Here is a 24,532-nt window from a genome sequence, read left to right on the forward strand (position 1 = left end):
GATCCAGGAGTTTGTTTTTTTTCTCTCTCTTTCTCTTTTTAAGTGCCCTTTCTCACTGTCCCACTTCCCCTCTGTTTTTCTTTTCCTTCATCTTTCTTTCTCCCTTTCCTATCCCCTAGTCATGTCTGTCCCGTCTGTAACAACTGAAAATAAAATAAAATAAATAATAACAACAAAGGTCGATCAAATGGACCAATACGGCAAGCCCGTGATGATCCACTTGGTAAAGTAAATCCATTGGGTATCCTTGTTGGCCTTCAGACAACAATTCTGACGGCTAAAGAACCAAATGGGACAGGCCAAAAAAAAAAAAAAAAAAGCCAGCTATGAGACGTATACTCCCTAGTGTCTTCTGGGTCTGTCCTCAGGTCTCCGTCCTGAAGGAAACACTACACCTAGTAGGCATCCTTGTTATGCTACGCCTTCAGGCTCAGCTCTGTCTGACCAGCACCCACACTACTACTACTATCATTCGCCACCCGTGTCTGGGCACTTCACTGTTTCCCAGATCAAACCTTTGCCCTCACGCTTGGAGATGCATGGCCACTGGGATGTCAAATGCAAGACATCCCACATCCAGCTGGAGGCAATTGCTGGATGAAACCAAAAGGACTACTTCATCTGCAAACATTTTCAGTCTATTAATAAAATCGTGAACTAACACCATCAACTCAAAGTCAACATATTCAGTTCTACTCAGGTACTACAATCGAGAATATGATTTGATATGCTAAATATACAGTTTCATGAATTTCTGAAACAAAATGCAAAGTCACTGGAAACAACATTTTCCCCTAAAATGTCAACGAGGCCATCTTTCAGCATTTCTGTAAACCTCCATGGTAATTTTCCACTAGCTAGTACATGTGCTAACAGATATAATCCATTGAAAAAGTTCCAAACTGACAGTGTGTTCTGCTTTCTACATCTGGTATGACAGTCATGCTCACCAAGTTTAGGCCTTTCAAACATCAAAAGCGTTTCACAACACTGGCTGTCAGTCAACAAAAACTGGTTTGTACACCAGTAAATGTCTGTAACGCACCACTATGCTGGGGAAAAAACTCAAACCAGTTCAGTGATCTGAATCTATGATGCTGGAAGATCAGCTGTATCAAAATTTAGCAGAAGTCAGTTTTGCAAAGTTACTTGGAAGCATCTTATCGTTCTTACAGATGCTTCCAAGTAGTTAATATACTTTTTAGTGTTTTCATATTTCTTATATTATAGTTGTTATAATATAGGAACTCGTGAAATTCTCTATAGTAAGGCACCCCCTGGACCTCCTTTATGAAAATGAAAGGTGATAAGACCAACCCATAAATCGCTGGGATACTTCAGCACAGATCATTCAAATGTAACTGAATTTTCAACCACAGGCTCTTAACCCCACAGGTGAACTCTGAACAATATGATGCTGTAATAAAGTCTGCTTCTTGTCCACATATTGCCTCTCTAAACAAAGATTAAAAGATATATTAACTGTATCAAAGTGCATTCAGGGATTGCTATAGTAGGTTTGTTACGTTGCTAGGATTATAACTGAATTCATTTTCCTTTGGATCAGCCCTTCCCCTTGACCTCATTTTCCATCAAAATCAAGGTCAAGGAGGTAGGCTGTCACTTTTGGAGTGTTCAACATTGCATTAATCTCATGTTTAGCTTAGCATGTTTTGGATGCCGATTTTAGCAGTAATTATATACGAATGTTCCTTTACAGTTAAATGGCTTTCCTGCAGCAACTGCACCACTATTTGTGGAGGAATGCGTTTCAGATCTAGTAGTGGGAATTTCCATGTATGGATATGGCAAAGGATTTGTGATTTCCATGAATTTAAAGTTAATTGCTGTATTATCACAGACAGATGTGTAGATGTAATTGCCAACATTCAATAAGAGACCGACTTCATCTTGTTTTAACATCAGTTGACCAAATCTGCAGCACTAATCCCCGTTTTTGAAGCAGCTGTTTCAGAGTAATTGTAGTTGTCAACCACCCTCTTAAGCTACAGTTACTCTAGTTAAGAGAATAGAATCAGTTACATACTCTGTCGGTTTGGCCAAAACTGCCAACAACAGAACACCACTAACGTGAACTCATTTTACTCATCAGTCAAAACAAAGCCATTGTTTCGTAAAAAGAAGAGTTTTATTTCATTTTTAACAAAGCCCAATACAGATTCAAAGCAAAACTGGGGAACACTGGCAATCTCAATCCAATCGTTTTTGGGACGCCAACAACAAAGAGGAGCTTCAAATAAAAAGGACAACAATAAAACAACAATACTACCCAGAAATGGGATAAAGAAATAATGGTGCATGTTGTCAACAAACTTAAGAAAAATTGACAAAGGGAATCAAAATGTTCATGCCAGCAGCTGCTGAGGATCTAAATGTCAAATATGAGACACACCTGTTAACAGCTTTGGAGGAAGGGAGGGGAAGAGAAAATAAAAAAGACAATTCCTATAAATGTGTTACATTTAAAGTTGCGAATGAGTAATTTGGTCAGATGTGTTAAACTAGTCTGTGTGTAAATAACGAAAATTGTGAATTAAAACTAAGCTTTCCTCCGTGGTTTGTACATGTAGACTGTTCCCAAGAGAACAAGTTGTGTTCAAGATGGAAATAAAAGTAAACTGTCATGCCAACAAAAAACGGGAAACTATCAAAATCAGATTCTGTTAATGTCTCTACAACTAGTTTTCTACAGATACGTTCAACAGGTTCACCTGACAGCTGTGATGACACGTTGAAGGGTTACAAAATATAGTGTGAGTAATACAGTTTGTGATTTTTCACGTCATAGTTTACGTGGTCTGACGCACTTGTATCGTAGACTTGTAAAAGCCAAATTTAGGGTGTGGGAATAGAGCACGTGGCTCTTTGTTTTCCTTCTTTTAGGGGTTTTGAAATCTTATATTACCATCTGAAATGAGCCGATCCACCCATGTAAACACAGTGATTTTCTGATACAGAAAAAATAGTAAGTGTACAATGCATATTGAACTTTAATAGCAATATCCACCAGTTGAAAACACCAGTCTGCTTTGATATATTCTCATATGGGAACAAATATATTTTATAACAAAATAAATCTATACTGTTGTTTCTGTGATGGTAGATAAGGGTCGTACAATCCCATCAGCCTGACCTTCTTTGTCCGTTTTAACAAAGAACTGCATGTAGGCTTAGCTCTGTCGGAAATAGTACTTGTGACTAAAGCAGCTCAAATACTCAAAAGGCTCTGCCTGAGAAGAAAACATTAGTTTGAAGCCAAAAAAAAAACCAAAAAAAAAAAACCTTTCATCTGTATACCAGTTGTTAAAGTAATTTATAATAAAGTATGTTTCTATCTTTAAAAATCATAAGCATTTTTTTTAAACTGTATCTTGGCATTTTGACAAAATATCCTCTTGGATATTTACACAGGAACAAAAAATACTTTTCAAGCACTAAAACAAGCTTATATTGTGGGTTTGCAACAGAATAAAACAATTCTGAAATAAAAATGGAGAAAGGTTTGCATAGCAGATCAGGATACAACTAAAGAGGAACAAATCCTTTTTGGTATGAGTCATGACTGCACATTTTCACATATGTACATGAAAGAATAGTCCATTCATAGTTTCTCCCTGCCCACAGTTCAAATCAAGTTTACGTATGCACTGTAATGCTCATCAGTGAGAAGGCAGAATGTGGATACTTGTCCTCTCTGCTCTTCTAATAAAAGTCCATAGGAGTTTCTTTTTTTTTTTTTTTTTTTTTCAAAAAAAGAAATGAAACTTTGTTTTGTTTGTTTTTTAAAAAGTGCCATTTTGCTACATTTGTCAGCTGATCCATGGTCTGCTACTGAACAGTTAATACAAGCAAAGTGTTACACAGCCCTCCAATATCACACAGTTTCCTGATTCTATGAGATTTGGTCACATGGACAGTCTCACACACACACACACACACACACACACACGCACACACACACACACACACACACACACAGACACACACACACAACGGGGGAAGAAGGGGAAAAAAGGAAAAACGAAATTTGTAGCCGGTGAGTTCTGTTGCGATTTGATAATCCAGCTGGTAAAGCTTTTGGGAAGAGGGGGAAAAAACAAAACAAAAACAAGCACCATAAGGAGAAGGCCTCAAATGTCCTCCGCTGGGCGAGTTCAGCAGTGTTCGCTCGATTCTGTGCTCCCACAAAAAGCAAAAAGGGAAAAAAAAAAAATCTACATTCAGACTCGCCTCAGGCTCATGGTTTAGGCAAAGTCACTGAAATGTTTCAGGCTTTGTTGTGTCTTTTCCTCCAACTTCAAGTCCGTGTCCGGCTATCGGAGCCTTAATCATGGTGGTCGAAACATGTCTCCAACTTCCATGGGGCCTTAATCGTCAATATGGATACGTCCGGGTCCTCATCGTCTCTGTTGAGCGTACACAGGGTACGCTAGTGTCACATTCAGAGAGTCATTGTGCTGGACCAAAGACGTGTGCTGGTAGTGAAGAACGAGTTCTTTTAATGAGCTGTACAGGTTATAAGGTTCAGCGAAGCCGTACCCTGTGGGGGTCTTGTTGATGACGCAGTGTTTCACTTCGCCGTCCACACTGCAAAGAGAGGACAGGAGTCACAACCTGCTCTGTGATGCTCTCCATCAACTTTAAAACTAGTTCATTCAGTGGTGGTTGAAGCCGTAACAGCAGGTAGACATTTCAACACTAAAACTACAATTCTTTTCTACATAACAGCTAGATACGTACACCACACTGCAGGCGTAGCATCCCGCTTTGCTGCTGTCTCGAACCAGGAATGTTCCGTCTCTCTTGCCCTGGAGGATCGCCTCCGCCTGTAATCGATTGATGTTGCCCAGCTTCCAGGTCCGCTCATCATGATGAGGAAGGTCTTCATCATCGTCCACCATAGAATATTGACTAAAAACAAAACAAATATAAGTTGCCAAGAAAAACGCACATTTTTTGTCCAGCGAGTGGATGATTGACACTTGCTAACTTACTCTTCTGTGCTCTCGTTCTTGATTCCCAGCCACTCGTTGAGTTTTTTCTGCCTGACTCCCTTCTGGGTCAACCACCTACAAAGAGAAAAGACACGGACATTAGAAAGCAGGACAGACCAATTTTGATTTCCCTCAGAGGGAAGACTAGTTTCCGATGTAGCCAGGATGCTGTTCAGGCGCTGCACTTACATGAGATACTGGTCTCTGGTCTTGCGGAGCTGGATGAGGTCAGGCTTAATGCTGTTCATCCTCTTGTCGATCTCCCTGTAGTCTGCTGCCTGTTTCTTCAAGTCTTCTTCCAGCCTGCGCTTGCTGTCTACTATTTCACTAATCCTCGATTTCAACTTCTCGTAATTTCCCATGATCCTGGAAGGAGAGGAAAAAAAGGATGAGTTCTGAGCAGAGCAAGCATTTTGTTATCAGCTGATGCACAACAAAGTGTGGTCTGTTCTTACCTCTGAATCTCCTTTTCATTGCCTTCTCTCCTGAATTTCTCAATATACTCCTTGCTGTAGCGCTCTTGTGTTTGGCATTGCTCCTCGAATATTTTGATAGTTTCATTGAAAGCCTCTATTGCCGTCCTTTTCATTTGGATTTCCTGCGAGCAGAAGCACAGTGTTAAGCACTTGACCTACAAACACTGCAGTAACACTCTTGATGCTAGTTGCGGGGTGGTACTCACTTGTGATGTTCTGGTGTACTCTTCATAGAGACGGTCGTACTCTTTGTTCTTTTCTTGGTATTGCTGGTGGTACTCGCAGAGCTTCCTGCCCACAGCTTCTATGTTGTCCTCTTTTACCACTTGATCCTGAAGAAAGAGTCACAGTCAAATACAGAAAAAGTTGAGGTTCAACTGCTTTAAACAAGCAGGTGTTTTAATTCTGCTGGGATGCATTGAGCTGCCACCTCACCTGCTGGTGTTTAGACACGGGGTACAGCAGCTTGACGTCTAGCTTGGGGTTGTACTGAGCCAGGGACTCGTTGCGATAGTGGTTGATGAGCTCGACGACTGAGTTGAAGGTTAGTGGATCAGAGAAGCCATATTTGCCATCTCGATGGAATATCTTGATAAGCTTGTTGTTTCCTCCTTTCCTGTAGAAGAAACAGCAGCGGCGGTTAAACCAACAGGTCACTAACTACAAATGGATAAACAGTCAATTTGAGGAAACAGAGGACAAGACACTTACCTCAAAGTCAGAGTGTAGTCTCCGTGCATTTTTGTAGAGGCGTCCCGCACCAAAAACGTACCATCTGCAGTGTCCCTCAGTTTCTCATTGACCTCCTCCCTTGAGATGTCTCCCCAGTACCATTCAGCATCTTGTAGCGCCATGTTGTTGTTCATACCGTTGTTAATCACAGATGTGGGCTTGGGTGGCTTTGGAGGTAGAGCTGCAGGAAAAGGCAGAGAACACAGAATGTAAATAAATCAACTGCAATGCGATTAGGCTTATGAGTGTTTGTGTTAAAATAAAGCTGACTCAGAGCTCGAGATCTTCACATTTTAAGGCAGATTTGGGGGGAACGCTTGCGCTGCCTTTAAAATGCTTACTTGATCTTCTTGTAAGTAAATAATTAAAAAAAAAACTTTGCTCTTTGAATTTATTTAATATTTCAAAAGAATGAACCCTCGTCTGGATAGCACGTAGGCACACACATGCTCGCTCTCATGCATCCTCCCACAACCCTATTCCATGAATAGGGTTGTGAGGAAAGAAAAAAAAAAAAAAAAAAAAAAAAAAAGGGCTGCCCATGTCCAACAGAGAGGCAGCATTGGTGAGGCAGTGGGAGGAGAACTGAAGCGTGAGTCAGGGAGAATGAATTTCATTCAAGAAATGGAGCCATCTATAAATATTTCCAGCTCCTAACGCAGCAGTGAAGCCTTTTTCATGCAGAAAAAAAAAAAAATGCAGAGAGAACAGCAGAAAAAGATGGCTGCACAACATTTTACAGTAAAATAGGACAGACTGAAATCCTAATGACCCTTTAAGCCTTTACCAGCAGGAAAGGCTGCGCTTTAACGCAGGATAACCAGATTCTCTTCTACCATCAGTAAATCAATTAAACTCTTAAAACTGGAGCTCACCGTGAAGCTACCAGTAGCAGAGATAAGGCAGTCGGCTATTTTTAAACCCACAAATCTGCACTGCCGTTGTTCGCTGCCACTGCATTCACAACCCTCCTGCTGCAATGGACCTTGCAGAACTTTGCACACTAAAACCACAAGCAGTGTGCACACAGCTACAACTGTGACATAGATTTCAAATGTTTCCATTCTGCGCAAATGCAACCTACCAATCCGACCACAGCGCTTCTCTGCATACCGCCTGCCTTCCAACCTGATCACACTTTGTCTCCAGATTACTAGAAATTTCTAATTCGTGTGAAGAAACCAGGCTTCTAAAACCAGAGCCAAACACCTCCACAGACAGACAACTTGGGCTGAGCCAATCTCGCCTCTGCTCCACACAAATACTTTATTACAGCCACTTAAACACGTATTTGAAAAGCCATTAAGGGCAGCTTGCTCAGTAACGTGTTACATCACTTACCACAGCCAATCACACAGGGGGTCTGTCACCAACCGCTCCTGCATCTTTCATTTCCTGTGAGCGATGAGGTCATTGTAAAAGTGTCGCCTTTTTAGAACACTCTAAATAGATAACTGAAACGATTGCATCAACCAGCACTGCGTCCCGGTGTGCATCCATCTGCGAAAGCAAACGCACCGCATCTCTCTGCTAGCAGAGGAGAGAGAAAGGACCTGCTGCCTGTTCCATGCTTCTCCTCTGTCATCCTCTCGCTCTCTGTTCAGCTTGTCCACTTGCTCCCCTGCAGGTTGCTCGGCCCCTCCTCCCCGCGAGTGTCGTGCGGACATTTAGTCCGTCCCACTGCTGGCACTCGTAAAGCCTACTCTGCTGCAGCAGCACGTACGCAGCTAAATTATAATGGCTGGCCCGGTCAGCGGCACCCAGAGCTCCAAAATACGTCTGTAATCCCACAGCGTGACGCTCAGCACGACAGGGATAGCTCCCTTGATTTCCTGAGTGAAATTAAAATAGCCCCAGTTCTTGGTAAAGGTAGAAGATTCAAGTGAAAGCAATTGTTGTCCTTAGTTCAATTGAGGGACAGTTGGTGGAAATTTTAGACGCTTAAGTTATACAGTTCACATCAACTACAAATGAGAAAAAAAACGAGGGAAAAAAAAGAACAGGTTTTAATGTTTGAGTAAGACCTAAGTGAACAAACCTGTTCCACCGCACTTTGATAGAAAAAAGAAATCCCAAAGATACAACAGCAGATTTAAAAAGACTTTAACGTCAACTTGCCATTGTCCACCATAACTATAAACGACTTAAATGTTCAAGAGCCTCTTTTGTCTGATCTTAATGCAGAGGTTCATGCGCACTCTCCAAGTATGGCCCATAACTCATAAGCATGAGCAGTTGCCCGAGGCAAGTTTGCTGCTAGCGAAGATTGAAGTCTTACTAAAACAAACCTATTATTCCTGTTCTGTCTTTTCTAAGCTGTGACATTTGTGTCTTAATCTTACGCATGAGGCCCATTTCGTTATAGCCTGAAGGCAAACGCAGCAGAACACATAATGTTCCACTTCTGACAGCTTTATAAGACAAGACCTGGAACATCAAACTTACGTTGCAAGTTGTGCATGTCTCGAGGAATCAATTCGCTCTTCTTTGCAGCTTCTCTTTTATTCCCAAACAATAAAGTAAATCCAACAGAGTTAGTTTCAAGTCCTTCTGTAAAGCTCCATTTCATAGTTTAGACCAGTGAGTACATGGAAGTGGTCTGTTTTAATTCTTAAAAGGTCACGGCTTTGTGCGCCTCTTAATGAAATCCAGGTAATCCGCTCGACGTGAAGCAGGTGCCGCATGCGACTGTCTCACTGACTGACTGCTCAGTTCCTGCTGAAGGTGCGGTAAAGGGCTGAGTCTCTCTGTCTTTCCCTTTCTGAGCCCTGTGAGGCGGGGGCCTGCTCACGTGTAGTCACAAAGTTAATGATTAGCGGGAGCCGCTCCAGTGTCGATGCAGCCTGTTCTGAAAGCAGCCACTTGTGCCAGCTGCGTTGGTTTGTGTGTGTCTCTATGCTCTTTGGTCACTCCCTCTTTCTGTTTGTAGAGGCGGAGGCTTGGGGGTGGGGGGTGGGGAAGGAGGGGGGCAGTCTTATGATTAACTTGCAAAGTTTCAAATATTTGCTGAGTTGAGCACTTTGAGACAGGGAGGACATGTGGACATCCACTGAAGGGGGAGGCAAGTGGCCCTAGAACTACAAGGAGCCCTGAGTTAACAAGAAGTGCTCTGTGGAGCAGGCCGACTTTCCAGCCAACCAAATCTAAGTGGGCCTTTTGTCGCTTACTTAAAATAGGAACGCAGTAACTGGGAGGAGGCACACACACACGCGCATACAGGTCATTCACAGAAATGCATGCATGTTCCGTACATGTGTGTTTAGAAAGTAGGTTATTTACCCGTACTATTTGCATTAGACAGGTGACTGAAACCAGTCTGGCCCGACTAAACATTGCCATGTGTTACACTGGGTACAGTCTTTATGGGTATGTGCAGAACCAACAAAAAGCATTTCAGGGTTTCTCTCTTGCCTGCCCGACCATTCTCTCAGCCATCCATCAAGCCCACAGCCAAAGAGCTCCCTGCAGGTGCAAATCACTGACAGCTGAGAGCAGACCATGCACAGGAGCGTTATAAATAGTCCTAACAGGTAATAAAAAGTTTAAGCAGCCACAGTCAGTGCTGGGCCTCTGGGCCAGCCAATGACACCGCTCCCAACTAGAGCTGTAAAAACAGAACTGCCACGCAATGCTCTGCTGTCTCAAATCACCAAACCAGCTTTGTCTGTATGCAGTCCACTGCAGTAACACGAACAAAATCAGACTTGTACAAATCTGTCATCTATACTGTTGGAGGCACATGCTACGTAACAGCAAAAGCCAGAGGAGAGACGAAAAAAAATAAAAATGTGCTCCAAGAACAACCCAGAATCTTACTGAAGATTTTACATCACGTGCAAATTCCCCAATTTTCATATTCATGAGGCTGACAAAAATAAAGCCAGACAGAGAAATACTGTTCTAACACAGGTTGCTACTTTGTAGTCATTAAATTCCAGTGAGAACCTTTTACATAATACATAATACCATTTTATTGCATAAAAAAGCATTCATCTGCAACATGGAAATATGCTAGTTCAGAAAGAAAACTTTTCATGCTTTACAAACTGAGCAGACCTAATTCAAACTATTCCACAAAGATTCAACTTAGAACACTTGTTTCTACTAATAAGCACATGCTAAAAAAAATCAACTTGCTTTAGCACCATAATGTGAGTAACTTTCCAATCACTGGGTACTTTGTGGTTCCCTACAACTGCAGCAGCACTAAGTCTCGACCCTCCTCTTCAAGCTATTAATAGCTCAGGTCTCAGTCAGTGCTGTGCACAGTCAATGCAGAACATACATTTATGTTCTCCTTTCAATGTAAATCCTGCACAAGTTCCTTACAGCTTTCAGTAAGATCAGTAATGCAATGCACAACATCCTTTCCATCTACTTTTCCTTTTTAACTGAATTCATTTTTTTAACCGTTTACTTTCATGCCCTGAGCACCCACAGTAGTAGGAACAGCACTTAGTAGTTTTGTGATGGGTGAAAAATCGAGCAAAAATACAGCAGTCAATTACCTGGTGCAGCTTGACTGTCACTCCACTCACTGGTCACCAGAACCTCAATGATCTTGATGTGAGAATCCAGACTGGGTTCACAACTGTGAGGGGGACAAAAAAGCAAGGTAAACAAAGTTTGTTTCAGAGCCAAGGTGACAGTCGCTGCTGCTCTGTGCGGTTTTCAATCAGATAGCAATTCAGGCTTAGCTACTTTAATTGTGCAGCACAGCTGGTAAGCAGAAAAGCTCCAACCTACCTACATCCGTGTACAGCTAAAACACATGAATGTGTGATACACTGCAGTGCGTGTCTTGCCATTTCTTGACTAAGCCTGCATGCTTATCTGTCTGCTGACTGCCTATCTTTTACAAACCAAAATATGCAGCATAAGCCTTACACTCCCGATACCCACCTGGTGGGCTGTTGTCTGAAAAACACAGGGCTGAAGATCTCCCCCAGCGATCTGGCACTGAGCAGGTTCTTGGAACCGTTTTGGCACACTCTAGCAAAATGCCTTAGCAGACAGTGGAGAGTCAGCCAGTACTGGGGAGGCCGGCCTGGGGCGCTGGCAATGCGACGTAGTAGCTGGGCACATTCCTCAGGATTCACCACCTCTGTTGAAGATGAGAATAGCCAAAAGGTTCAGTAAGACAGGAGATAAAGTGCCCTACTTTAAAGTCTTCTGCAGTTAAAAAGCAGCACAAAATGAAAGCTCTCTTTACACAGTAAAGAAATGGAAAAAGGAGTCATGTGCAATAAAGACTTGAAAACCGCAGAGACACTGTGTGGTTGACAATGAGCATAAGGTACACTGGCAGGTGATTGGCTGCTCAGAGATGCTAGAGATAAACTTTCAGGCTTGTTTTAGTTCCTATTAACCGCAGATATCCTGTTTCTGGCCATGTGACAGCAAGAGAATGCAGCGCGGCATAACACTGAGAATTTCTTCTTTTCCCCTCTGCTTGCAACAGACAGCAAGACAAAGGTTAAGAAAATGTGCTAAAATACACAATTACCACTAAGAAATAAATACATACATTTATATTTCTTATTTTCTTAAAGGACCCATAGACGTTTTAGAAAATAAAAGCTCATTTTACACAAACAAAAAACAAAAAAGGAAAAAGAAAAAAAAGAAGTCCTCAGACACAATGGGTACTGATGAGGTCTTGTGGTTTAGTGTTCATGAGTACATGATGTTCAGCAGCAGAGCACGAGTGCATTACGTCAGCACTTCTCTTTAGGCCAACCTGTACAGTCAACAAATGACCACTGAAACTGTAAGGGAACCTGCTCTCACCTTTAGCACTGTGAACCATCTGAGCATATATTGCAGTGGGGATGATGGGTTGGGGAAGATCCTGCAAGTACCTACGCAGACCGTCACACAGGACTGGAAGCTCCAGGTGATCCAAGTCTGCAGATGGGGGGTCTGAAATGCAGAACAGCACAAAGACGCACGCTTAAACTCACTTCAGTAAAGTGAAATGTATATTTATAGGTTTAACTATAGCACAGACTCTTCTGGGCCAACAGACTGTTAGGCACACACTTAGAAACCTTTTTTTATGCACCCCACTCATTTTTTCCACTCAGACTTCCTCTTCATATGGGCTTATAAAACACATGATAAAAAGAGATACTTACCACAATCAAAATACTGCCTGACTTCAAGTCCAGCACCAGCGGTAAATGTTCTATATAATGTGGGGTTATCCAGACCTACAAAATAATTAATGAAACATAACATGCCAAATAAATGCCAACAAAAATATGAAATTGATTCAGTCAAGCTCACCTTTCCTCTCAATTGCTTCCAGCAGTTTGATCAAAATGGGTGGAGCAATCTCTGGAAGGGAAAACTGCTCCGTCAAGTCGGGCAAGCAGAAACCTAAAGATCATAAAAAAAATAAAAATAAATTTAAATAAATAAAACAAGCAATTTCAGTTTGTGTGAAAGAGTGAAAATCCTCCCACCAAGGCTTAGTACAAATCCAGCGTCATACCTGTGAATCAAATTACTCAGTCCAATAAATATGCTGGCACCACACAATTTGCTAATAACAGTTGAATAATTACATTTTAGCATCCCTGCCCTTCCCAAACCACAAAAGCCAGCAAAGCAAGAAGAGAAAATGTTTCTACATCCAACCTATGCTTTCCAAATCAAACAACAACACAATCACGACCAAGACAATCAGTTGCCCTATGCTGTTGGCTGTTTGCAAAACAGACACGGCTTTAAGGGGATTTCACTAAGCTCATTTCTTCGAGGTGAGTGCTGACAATGGCTGGTTTTACTTTCAAAACTGAGTCCCACACAGCAGAATTTAGTTACACCTTTTGGAGATTGTTCTATTTTTTACTCTTATGCTACTGTACCACAACGAATTCCCTTTGTAAGATCAAAAAAGTATCTATAGTTTATGTGTAACCAAATAAAGATATCAACTGGCCAGTCAGTTAAATACAGTTAATCCTGTGATGACTGTTCATGTGACCTTAAATGGTAAGGGGCTGCCATTCATCTGAACCAGCAAAGACTGATTAGATTCTTGACTCCTCAGAACTTCAAAGGAAGCAGGTACAAGACCAATGAAGTGGCTTCAAAAGTAAAATGTGAGTATTTATAAAAGGCTGTTTCAACAGGAGGTGCTGAGCACTGAAGTTAAGGTTTGGCAGACCAAGGAACTAAGCAAATATCCTGTGATATGAGGTAAGCCAGGTCTGACTTCTTTTTTTTTTTTAACTTATTTTTCCTTCAGAACTTTGCACCCAGGTGTGGACATGAAAGCAGGAGGGGAGTTGGCAAATCTAAATAAAATCTTCGCCAAGGCATATTTTGAAAAGGCTTTTTTCCTGAAAGGCTCAACTGTTCAACATCAGGTCTGCAGTTTCAAAATGCTGCAAAACTATGAATGGGACCCTTTCTCTTAACATTATTTTTTCTTTCTTTCCACCTAAAAGTGATTACTTTTCTGAATCAGGCATTAAAGGCCAAGTACTGGTGTGGCTAATACATAGACGCATAGGGGTTACTGAAAAGCTACCCTTTTGCATGAAAGAGGGTTCAGTCAGTTAAATAATAAATTCTGAACCACATTCTCTGGCTAGGGCAGGACCCAGGCTGCCTTGTTGTGTGTCAAGTACATGTATTAGTAAAGTCTTTCAAACCAGAGAACACACAAAAATCCACTTTGGACAACTGGTCATCTGGAAGATGTTATTGGAAATACAAACTGAAAGGGAATGGAGGGGGGAGGAAGGTTTCTCAGAAGTTGGTGTTCCATCTCAGACTTTGCAAAGTTTCCTGAAATAGAGATCGAGACATGCAGTGCAGCCATCACACACCTTGGAAATGTAATCTTTCTCCCAGACAAGATATCCAACACGATCTTCCTTCTACAGCCAAAAGGTTTTCTGAGAAACCAAATTCACAACCTGAAGTTAAATTTAGAACACCGACCCACCCGCTGTCACAATGTTCAAAAAGCACATGACAGCACGATGCCTGGAATTTTTAAACAATAAATCACAAATATGTGTAAGGAACAAGCAAATTTTCACACATTTACTTAGACTAAAAAACATTAAACACTTGAAAATGATTAATACATTGATATACAAACAGCTGCTCGTACTTCTGTACAGCTTGGAGACAAACCAAAAAACAAGGAGAATCTTCCAAGTGATCCTCCAGCCTATTTATTCCTACCACAGTCAGCCTCTGAGGGACACGGGTCAGGAAGGATATAGAGTTGCTTCTTGGTACTGTCGACAATGTGATAGTTTCGGCACCAATGGAATTGTATCAAGTAGCCGAAGAAATATTGCGGAAATGCTACAAGGTATCAGTGATGATTTCTGAGATGCCTTGGCATGAGATCAAGGCTCAACATGCCCATACAGGCCAAACCACAGAAACATAAAGGGGAAAGGAAAAGGAAGAAGAAGAAAAAAAAAGCCCACCTCCAACCTATAATTGATGTGTTCATGGAAGGCAAATTAATTCTAGAAAAACTTTGTAAAAATTGGTAATGAGTAAAAATTGGCTACAGTAAAAGTTATCCATTTCTTTTCTACTGCACATAGGTATACTTAACTGCGATAATTGCACAAGATGAATGCAGGTTCTGCAAAACTCCTTACTGTAGCTTATGCAAACTGAATCTCCAACTCTCTCTGGAAAGGTAATTTTAATTCTATTAAACAAACAGGGCCCTCTATGTTTTACAGTAGCATTACTGCACTATTAACACAATGTGCTGGCATTGTTTTGCTCCATTTACAACAGCTGACAGGCTACACTTCCTCAGACTCTCTCCAAGACTTGAATAGAAGCTGGTTTCTGTGGTAACTAGGGTATGGAGACAGAGGCCCCTTGGACGTGCCTCTACACGTCTGCATGTTTGGCAGACCTCATGATATCCCCCAAGGCCTCAGCCCGTCAGTAGTCAGTTAGACAACCGCAGGTTGAGGAAGTCGATGCAGCTGCCACTGGTGCTGCTGTGGTGTGGGGAACAATCTGTCCGGTTCAAACGGCACGTCTGAGCCGAAAGGACTGTGGGCAGAACAGAGCTGGGGCACTACCAGTGCACTAAAGATAGCGCTCACTTTGGATAAATTTAGAAGGCCTGCTCAGGCAACCAACGTTTTTAGCCTATACATTTCTTCTCGTCTGGAAAAAAGGTCTAGCCAAGGCACATTGGTGAAGACCCACAGATAGATCACCACCTAACACATTTTAAAGTAAAAATTGTGCAAAATGTACAAAAAAAAAATTCAAAGTTGTTTGTCTCTACAGTAGCATTTAGTAAGACTAGGTGCAGCTAGTTTATAGTATTACCAAAACCTAAAACCCTTGCAATGCCAAATTCTCTGGATTTTCTGTTGGCATGGGCAGCACTAACATGTCTGAGCATGACTGTGCTGAATAGTGAAGCCCTGAGCTGAATTAGGAAAAAGGGCAGGCAATGTCTCCTCCTGCAGGCTGGAAGATGAAGTGCAAAAGCAAAGTAACAGCCAATGAGGAGACTGTTGCTACAGCTTGGCAATTAACCCTATGAAGCACAGAGCATCAGTGAATTGCAAAAGTAATGCAAGCACCCAGTTTCCTAATGTGAGATCAAATTTAAGAACCAATGAAGCCTCTCACATCAAATTAAAATAAATCAACTCCAAATCTGATAACCTAAATGGCTTGAGCACAATTGTACAACCTACACTACTGCCTCACTTTAAATTATAAAGTAAAAATGGATGATTAAACAGTGTCTTCATTCAAAGATTAGCCACTTTCAATGTGAACTAGCTTGTAATAGTGCACGGATTTATTAAAACCACAGCTACAGTATATTATTTAATTTGAGAATATATTCAAGTTATCAAAAGGTCAAATCAAAACAGGACTAAAACTTTTTATTTTTGTTTATTCTGATGCAAAAGCCAAATGTCACCAGGGACCACAGCAATCATAATCAAATTATTTTTGTTGGTTGGCAAATGACTTATTCAAGAACTTCACCAAGTTGGGCTTGAGCATTTCCAAGAAGGTCATCTTAGTCTTGCACCACTGCATATCATGATGGCTGCTTAACCGCAATAGTTTTGAGATATGCAACTGCAAAGGCTCTTTTTCTGATGACACATTAAGAGGCACAAGAGGGAAAACACAAATATAGCAATTCTTGCCTTAACACAGTGGTTCCCAAACCTTTTTTTTGCTGGGCCCCCCTTTGTTTATAGGGCTTTGGAGCGTGAAGTCACGGGAGCGGGGCCACGCCCCCTCCCGCCATGACAGTAGGCCAAAGAAAGCACACGGAAGCGTCAGCTATGGTTCGTACGTGCTGTGTTGCAATGTTAGATCACACGATAGGGAAGGCAAGAAGCTGGAAAATGGGCTCTCTTTTCATCGTTTCCCCTCCTGGAGGCAACGGGAGGGACCTCATGTATCCGATATTACTAAACGAAGACGCCAGGCTTGGATTGCAGCGGTCAGACGAGCGGATATCGAGTTCTCTGCCATCCCCAATTTTTTGTTGGTTTGCTCGCGGCATTTTCTTTCCGGTGAGTTCTAAATAAATTCATATCTCTCTTAATAGGCTTTTAGTGTTATTTTGAATGCGCTGAGGTCATAGATAATTAGATAAAACATCCTAATGTGTGATGCTGCAGAACCACGTCATGTTGACGGAGTAGCGTATTATTTGGCATTATTGCAGGCAAACCAGCATATGAAATATGAAACAGGAAAGAAAAGTATGTTAATTTTTTTTTATTCAAGATCTGTTCACATGTACTTAGCAAGTACATACACATGAAATGCAAACTATTTACATGGCAACGCACAGCTGGCAACCTCTGGCTGTATCTTGGTCATATGGTCAACGTACTCACAAATTGGAGGCTTAAAAACGGCCAAATCTTGTACCCAACCGTTTGTGAATTAGATGTGCGCCTCCAGGGATTTATAATTCCGAAAATGATTCGCCGTGTATGCGCTGACTCCACAGACAAGGTATGCGAAGATATCGGGATAGGACAACGGCGGTAGGCCGTCTGGGTTTCTACTCCACTGCCTTATTTCATACAGGTCTACATTACCGATGCACGCTATTTTTTTTTTTCCATGTACCGTCTCTTGGCGTCTGGGTGCAATCGGTCGCGATACAGCCCTTTGTCTTTTGCGCTGATTTTAAGCGTGGTTCTGGCAGTCCTGCTATCAACACAGTGTGTTTGTTTTGATTTGTGGCCTTCTGACATGGCGCCGCGATCCCACAATGCACTGCAGCTTGACGTCAACTCCAAAGCCCTATTGGAAAAATTGTTCGCGGCCCCCCAAGGGAAGATATGCGTCACCATATTTTCTAGTCTTTGGCTTAGAATGAAGTTGGTTTGGAAACATATTCAGCAATGCTTCATCTCCTGATTTGCGTTTGTGGAGGCGCCCCATGCTAGCAGTGTCTTCATGTTTTGTTTTTGCTTTGTTTTGTTTTTTCCTTTTCATGTCGCACCCCCCCGTAATGGCTTTGCGCCCCCCCTAGGGGGCGGGCCCCACACTTTGGGAAGGTCTGCCTTAACAGAAGTGACCAGGACTTTTGATGCAAAACAATGCAAACAAACTTCCAGGACAGATATAACTGAATGGAGGAGATGATTTATTGTGTCCACTCCACAATGACATTGTGTTACTCTCCAATCTCACCTTTGTTTAATTGCACCGAGTCTGTGTCTGCTCCTCCCTGCCTTATTTGCTTGCTCCATTTCTTAATCCTGCTAGCAGACATGCTCCGACTCCCGTAAAGAAGATTTGGCAATTCAGACTTCAGCCTCTGAACGGCCTCATGCAATGAAACAGTTATGCACACTTTGATGCACACAAGTCTCACTTGCTTAAACACACAATTTTTTTTTTTTTCTTTTTAATGAATCTGTTATTTTTTGAGTCCTAGTCTTTTTCCCTGTCATATACTGAGCAGCAGTAGAGTTGTCCCCTTAACTGTAGTGTCTATAACCTCAGTCTGACATTCTCTGAGGCAGACAGAAGGGGGAAAAAAATAAATGTCATGTCTGGCACATCCACACAGATTAAGAACAGGTCACCATCCCCCCCCCCCCCCCACCACACACACACGTCACTGACTGTTATTTAAAGCAGTTTAACAGTTTTAAGCAATGCTTAAAGTGCCTCTTAATTTTACATTTTAAACCGACCAGAGGAAAAATTCAATGCAATCAGTTATTGAAGCTACTACATTATTTGTCTCTGCATCATATATCAGTTTACAATACAAACCATCCATGGAGAAGGCTCCAAGAAAAAAAAAAAAAAATTGATGAACACTAGATGGGAAAGGGTAGCTGGTTAATACAGACTAAACTTTAAAATGAAAAATGAAGGGACTGCTCAATAGTAAACGGATGACAAATGGAAAAACTAAAAATGTGAGGGGAAAAACAACTTTGTCATCTTGGGTTTGAATTGGGATGCTAAAACAAACAAAAAACAAAACTAACAAACCCACTTTTTTTAAGGACAGTCAACACTAAATTTTATTATATCTGCAATTTAATGATGTGAATGCAAATTTCCTTTGTCACGTGGGCTGCTTTAAACACACTGCATGTGACAAGGCTCCCCTCCCCATTCTGGAAACTATGACAAGTCATAATATATTTAAATCCAGCTCGAGTCTGAGATTCACAGGCACTGGATTTGTCACTGACACGCTTCTCACCTCTGACTAAAGCTTTTTTTTTTTCTCTCTCTCTTCCTGTCCTCTCAACAGCTTCTAAACATACTAATATTCCACCTAGTACAAAAGTCAAATATATTTCCTTTTGCCAGCAGCTTGTCCACTGATAACAATGACAGCACAGAGCAATCGCTAGGGTGCTATTCATCATCCACCCATTTGTTGTATAGCTGTATTGTGCGTCGAGTTACAGCAATCAGCACTTAGCACAATACAGATTCATCACAAAGGTACAAATCAGTCCACTATGCAGTCTGTACGTACCCCCGACCACCAAATTCCTGGCCCCAGCTGCCTTTAGTCCCACAGAGGAACACTACATCAGAGCAAACTATCACACGATAAACTTCTGCTGTGCTTATTCTGCTGCTGATTTGGATGGATTTAACGAACTGTGACTGTTCTCTGGACAAATGAAAAGAGTGTACCAATTTGAAACCTACGCCAAAGTCATTACATGTATAATTTAAGAGAAAAGTGAGCTCTTAGCAGGGGAAAAAAAAGAGCGAAAAAAATGACACTACCAACAGAAAGTGTATTCAATCTAGCAGATGTCAGCCTGAGTGCTAAAGAGGCCCCGAGAAGGAGAGCTGCATTATCTCAAACTCCAGCTATGCAGAGTGCTCTCCCTGAAACGTCTCCTCTGTACAGGCTGCACTCAGCCTTCCAGTAGCCAGCACAGATGCTCCATTAAGTACATCCATTACTAGTTATAAAATCCACATTTCATTTTTTGGTAACCAAAAAAGTCTGCATACACACCAGGAGGCATATTTAGCAGAAAGCTATAAAACATTTCACTGCATTTTTTTTTTTTGATAAATCCCGCGTACCATAATGTTGTGCACATGAAAACTTCAAACATACTGATAAGGCTCAGACAAGCAGGGGAACACAGCCCGATGCCATCAAATATATCCTTAAACAAGACCGAGCGTGTAGGTAGGCTGTACCTAGTGATAGCGTGCAGAGCAACAACCGGTTATTCATACTTATCTAACGTTTTGGGAAGAGGGGAAAAAATGCTCATGCTGGCCAACAGCTGGGAGGAGAAAAATAAAGTAATTACACACTGAAAACACTGAACTGAAAACACCGAGGTTAATATTAGGCCATAACATAGTCGCTGTCTAAACAATTTTAACATGCAACGTGCTTGTTGGGCATCAGGAATTACACAATTGGCTACAGACTAAAAGCAGCTGCTTGTATTTTTTCTTTTAGTACTACTCTGACTCAGTTTATTTGAAATTCCACCTCAATTACTTCTTTTTCACCATTAAAAGCAACATACTAGACGTGAAAGGTGTGAGAAGTTTTTAAACTTGGAGAATTTCAGTTTGGGAACCAACTGTGGATTTTTTTTTAATTAAATCAAATAAGCAAATGGAGCTCTGAGCTGGTTATTCGCTTTCCAAGTTCCTTGTGCTTGGCATCACTACACATGTATATTCAGTTAACTGAGAGGCCTAGTAAAAGGAGCAACACTTTAAAAAAATTTAAAAAAAACATTAAAGAAAAAGAAAGGCTGAACGCTGGAATGAGGACTAATAGTTTCCCAGCCCAGCCCTTTAGTCTCTCTCTTTCCCTCTCCACATCTGCTGCACTCATGTAAACCCCCCCTGTGGCTAAGGGAGGAGAGGCCCCTTTCCAAGCCCTCCATTCTCCACCCTTTTCCTGGGACCAGAGCTGATGGTAGGAGCTATCAAAACATTAAAAAAAAAAAAAAAAAAAAAAGAAAAGAAAAAAAGGAGGAGGAAGGAGAAAAAAAAAATCTGGAGTAGGAGGAAGGGAGCAGGATCCCTTGGTGGTGGGCAATAAATCACAAACACTCCGAGCACAAGACCCTCTTCAAAGCCCCCTTGAGCATGCAGATCCCAAGCTCCTCCCAAAGCCCGCCACCTACCCCAATCCCAGCTGCAGCCCCTCTGCCAAGCCCCCAGCTCCACTTCAGCCCTGATCCTCATGCACCCATCCTGAAACTAGCACAGGGACTCTCTTCCCCTTTTACCCACAACTCTGGGCCCTTTCTCCCTTCCCCCCCACCCAGCTCACACCACCACCCAGGACACAGCAACTTTTCTTCTCTCAGTGCTACATTCACACTTGGCAGTGCTGCCACTCAACCACAACACATCCATTCAACATATGCCCCTTTTTTAACAAAAAAAAAGAAAGAAAAAAAAAGAAAAACAGCTCCTCATTCGCACTGTTGACCACAGCAAAGAATTTCACAATAGCACCACAAATGGCCTAAAAACTAGAAACCTGGCGACTACAGCTGCTGTTTAGGTGAGCAAAAAGCTTCAAGTGCACATTAACACAAGCCACAGAGTCTTTAAAAAGACTAGTTTTAACTGCAGTTCATAGTTGCGGCCTGAGCTGTAACACTGACTCACATTTCAAAGGGTCATTTTGAACTGCAAACATCTCGAAATAAATTTTTTTTACCCACAAAAAAAAAAAAAAAAAAAAAAAAAAAACAAAAAAAAAAACATATAGAGACACCCCCCCCCCACCAAAATATTTCAGCTATAACTTAGATATTCTGTGATGTTAGTAATATGTGATTGATATTTTTACAGATTTAACAAGGTGTTTAAAAAAGATCAGAAAATGATTGGTTACATTGCTAAAAAAAAAAAAAAAAAAAAAAAAGTGTAAAGTAAATTATAGTTTAAATGATGACACAATCGATCAGTTTTGCTTGAGCTAGCTTAACTGCCCCCCTGCTACCAGTGTATACATTGAGCTACACAGGCTTCTCCACACTGGTACGAGAACTGCATTCCCTTAAGATGCAGTTTGAGGACAAAAATGGATGATCTCGGCTGGTAACATATGGCTTGCAGAAAATGCTCTGGTGTACTATATCCAGCATAAACACCAGAGCCCGTGTCCTCTGGGACTGAGCATGGTTCACATTCAGTGCAGCTGTACCGCACCAGGCAGAGTTGTTAAACAAAACCCTGTTTTGCAGCATCAGCATCCTGCTGATAACAGATTCACAACTGTGACTTGCTAAGGTTTTACTTTAACACTTAACTAGTTGTCTGTGTCAGTGGACTACCAGAGAATGCACAAAGCAACAGATAACAGTTGGGGGCGGGGGGGGGGGTCAATATTGTTAACATCAGTTTACACCCTCAGGATTTTAATACATTCAAATTGTCACAATTAATAATAATGTCAAGACAGATTATGAAAACTGTTGTAGCTTAAACTAGCAGGATATACAGATAGCTCATGCATGTGTCCCCTTTTTCGTACCGAGATCACACTGCGCTGTATTATGCTGGTAATCCAGAAAAAAAACCTTCAGAACTTTGAGATAAAGGAGAACACACATGAATTTGATACCAATAAAAATGGTTTAACAGTTCTTGTTTAAACTCACCTTGTTCTGAGTCCGAGTCCATCTCTGACTTGGAGGAGGCTGGAGCTACAGGTAAGGGTCTCAGGGGCCTTGGCTTGGGTGTAGGGGGAGAGATCCATTTCTTCCCAATGTACTCTACATAGGTGCCAGGAAAGTCCCCTTTTTCCTGAGTGGTCTCGTTAAAGCCTGGCAACCAGCCAATCTCATCTGGCCGCTGCTCCAGGCCATCGGTGACCCCAAGAGCCACCAGCTCTCCTTTGCTTACCAACAATATATCCCCAACATGCAGATCAATGTCCTCCTCCCTCTCTTTTTTATAATCATAAAGTGCTCTGTACTGATACCCTTCAGCACTCATGTTTGTGTGTTTAATGTTCACTTGTAAAGATGAGTCTGAACCAGTCTTGTTATTTTTCAAGGGGTTTTTTTCTGAGTAACTTAAGCCCAGCTACTCATTTGCTAGTTGAAATGGCTGTTCTTCTAAAAAGCTACAATTTATGATTTTACAGTGAAAACAGTCTCTAGCTTGTCTTCATTCTTTCACAGTTCCCGTCTCTCGCAAATAATTTGCAGCTCTCTTGGTGTGTTGCCTCGCAGTATGTACCCATCAGTAAATGGCCTGCAGCTGTGATCTTGATAATGCTGCCCAGACCTGTAAGATGAGAGGAAAGAGCATTTACAACAGGCAGCACAAGACAATGATGGGCTCCTTACAATGCCCAATGTGAACAAAATGGGTTATGCCAAGTTTTTACAATATAAATACTGTAGAAGTCTGCAACTTCTCACAGTAGGCCCACAGTATACAGTAAATACATTTAAAATGCACACTTTTACAATGATACGCCATAATGCATTTGTGGCCCCACTTTGGCGCATGGCTTCCAAATCATGTCTGCAACAGTTCTAATGTGTGTCATCACTGACCCACTCAGTATTTTTAATTATTATTTTTTTTAAATCAGCTGCCAACAAAATAACTATTAAAAAGTAAATCATTTACTGAAGAGCAGACTCCATATTGATGACAGTGTAGTTTTATTGGAACATTTACAGTTTCTGGCACACTGAAATCGACTTCTCTGCTGCCCTGCCAACATATAGTGGGCTAACGTTAGCATTATACTTGACAGCTTTATTCTAGTGCCGACAGAGTTATATAAATAAATATCACCCTTATTAATATGTTTAGAGTTTTAAAACGCGCAGGGAGCGAATTTGTGTGTTAAAAAACGTATGCATGGGTCCAGTTTATTCTGCTGGCGGCTTTACAGCCCTGCGGTGCAACTTTACAGCCGCTGCAAAAATGTCGGGGGAGTAGTCAGCTAAGTTAGCTAGCCAACATCAGCCTGCTGCTAAACTAAACCACCACCTAATTAGCTATCAGCTAGGGGAAAATGGGATAAGGGTTTACTAAACGTCTCTATTTAAAACCAGAATCAGATAGCTTAAGCTATTAGCAAGGTTAGAGTTGTAACGAAAAAGTTAGCAGAACAGGGAATTGGGGAAAAAAAAAAACTTGAATGAAGAAAGGAGTGCATGTTAAACCGAGGATGATGATGAGTAGCTTTAAGTAGTTTTAAATAACTCAACAAAATGTAACTACTTAACAAGAACACGCTTTAATTCTAACTTCATAAGAAATAAATTCTTTGTAGCGAGGTTAAAAACACTGGAGAGCAATAACTTACTCGTACACGGATCCGCAGACGAATGCAACGAGCCCTCTTTCTTCCACACTAAAACACTTCCAATTCGTTATTAAGCTTTAGATTTGCGGTGTGCGAAGATTTAATTGCAGCCGTTGGCGGTTCTCTTACGCGCACGGTTGAAAAAGAAAAACCCTCGGCTCGACTTTAAATCCGATTTAATGAGAAGAACAAAATGTTACGACCTACACCCTGCCGACGTGACGGTACAGCTTCACCATCCAGAACAAATGTTCCCTTGAACGTCGCCTCTACGGCCAACAAGGGGGCAAGCACAGAGCGGCATCTCATTGGTCCATCTTTCTGTCAATCAAAAACGCCTCATAATCTATCCAATCGTATTCCTGTTGTGGTGGGCACTCCCCTTTCCGTGTACTCTTGCAACTTAAAACACCTGTGGAAATTACATAACTTTTGCACGCAGTCCTACCGTTACCTATGTTCTGTTGGCTGGTGAAATTAAACGTCTAGCATATTAT

General features: G+C 41.6%; 1 protein-coding gene across 3 annotated transcripts; it reads right to left on the reverse strand.

Moving 5' to 3' along the window:
- Nucleotides 1-2,127: 2,127 nt before the first annotated feature.
- Nucleotides 2,128-24,275, reverse strand: pik3r1 (phosphoinositide-3-kinase, regulatory subunit 1 (alpha)). 3 transcript variants are annotated; one of them, XM_063478079.1, is made up of 15 exons: nt 24,036-24,275; nt 22,366-22,996; nt 12,512-12,604; nt 12,361-12,435; nt 12,014-12,145; nt 11,126-11,327; nt 10,732-10,814; nt 6,203-6,404; nt 5,927-6,107; nt 5,698-5,823; nt 5,471-5,613; nt 5,205-5,381; nt 5,016-5,090; nt 4,762-4,932; nt 2,128-4,608 (listed from the first exon to the last, which is right to left on the reverse strand). In XM_063478079.1, exons 2-15 carry the CDS (start codon nt 22,700-22,702, stop codon nt 4,419-4,421), a joined length of 2,187 nt encoding a protein of 728 aa, XP_063334149.1. In that variant the 5' UTR covers nt 22,703-22,996; nt 24,036-24,275; the 3' UTR covers nt 2,128-4,418. The 3 variants fall into 3 exon arrangements, with proteins under 3 accessions (XP_063334149.1, XP_063334151.1, XP_063334152.1); XM_063478081.1 differs by lacking the exons at nt 10,732-10,814; nt 11,126-11,327; nt 12,014-12,145; ... (2 more) ...; nt 22,366-22,996; nt 24,036-24,275 and adding an exon at nt 8,669-9,041; XM_063478082.1 differs by lacking the exons at nt 10,732-10,814; nt 11,126-11,327; nt 12,014-12,145; ... (2 more) ...; nt 22,366-22,996; nt 24,036-24,275 and adding an exon at nt 7,565-7,834.
- Between the last annotated feature and the right edge of the window lie 257 nt (nt 24,276-24,532).

Source organism: Pelmatolapia mariae, linkage group LG7 (assembly GCF_036321145.2).
Source record: "Pelmatolapia mariae isolate MD_Pm_ZW linkage group LG7, Pm_UMD_F_2, whole genome shotgun sequence".
In the NCBI taxonomy this organism is placed as follows: Eukaryota; Metazoa; Chordata; class Actinopteri; order Cichliformes; family Cichlidae; genus Pelmatolapia; species Pelmatolapia mariae.

What these genes read in the sequence shown, in the direction of transcription:
- pik3r1 (XM_063478079.1), bottom strand. Translation starts at nt 22,702, where the DNA reads ATGAGTGCTGAAGGGTATCAGTACAGAGCACTTTATGATTATAAAAAA. An exon ending in GATGGTTCACAGTGCTAAAG is followed by an intron (nt 11,328 to 12,013) that starts GTGAGAGCAGGT and finishes CATCTTCAACAG; the next exon opens with AGGTGGTGAATCCTGAGGAA. An exon ending in AATGAAAAGGAGATTCAGAG is followed by an intron (nt 5,382 to 5,470) that starts GTAAGAACAGAC and finishes CTCTCCTTCCAG; the next exon opens with GATCATGGGAAATTACGAGA.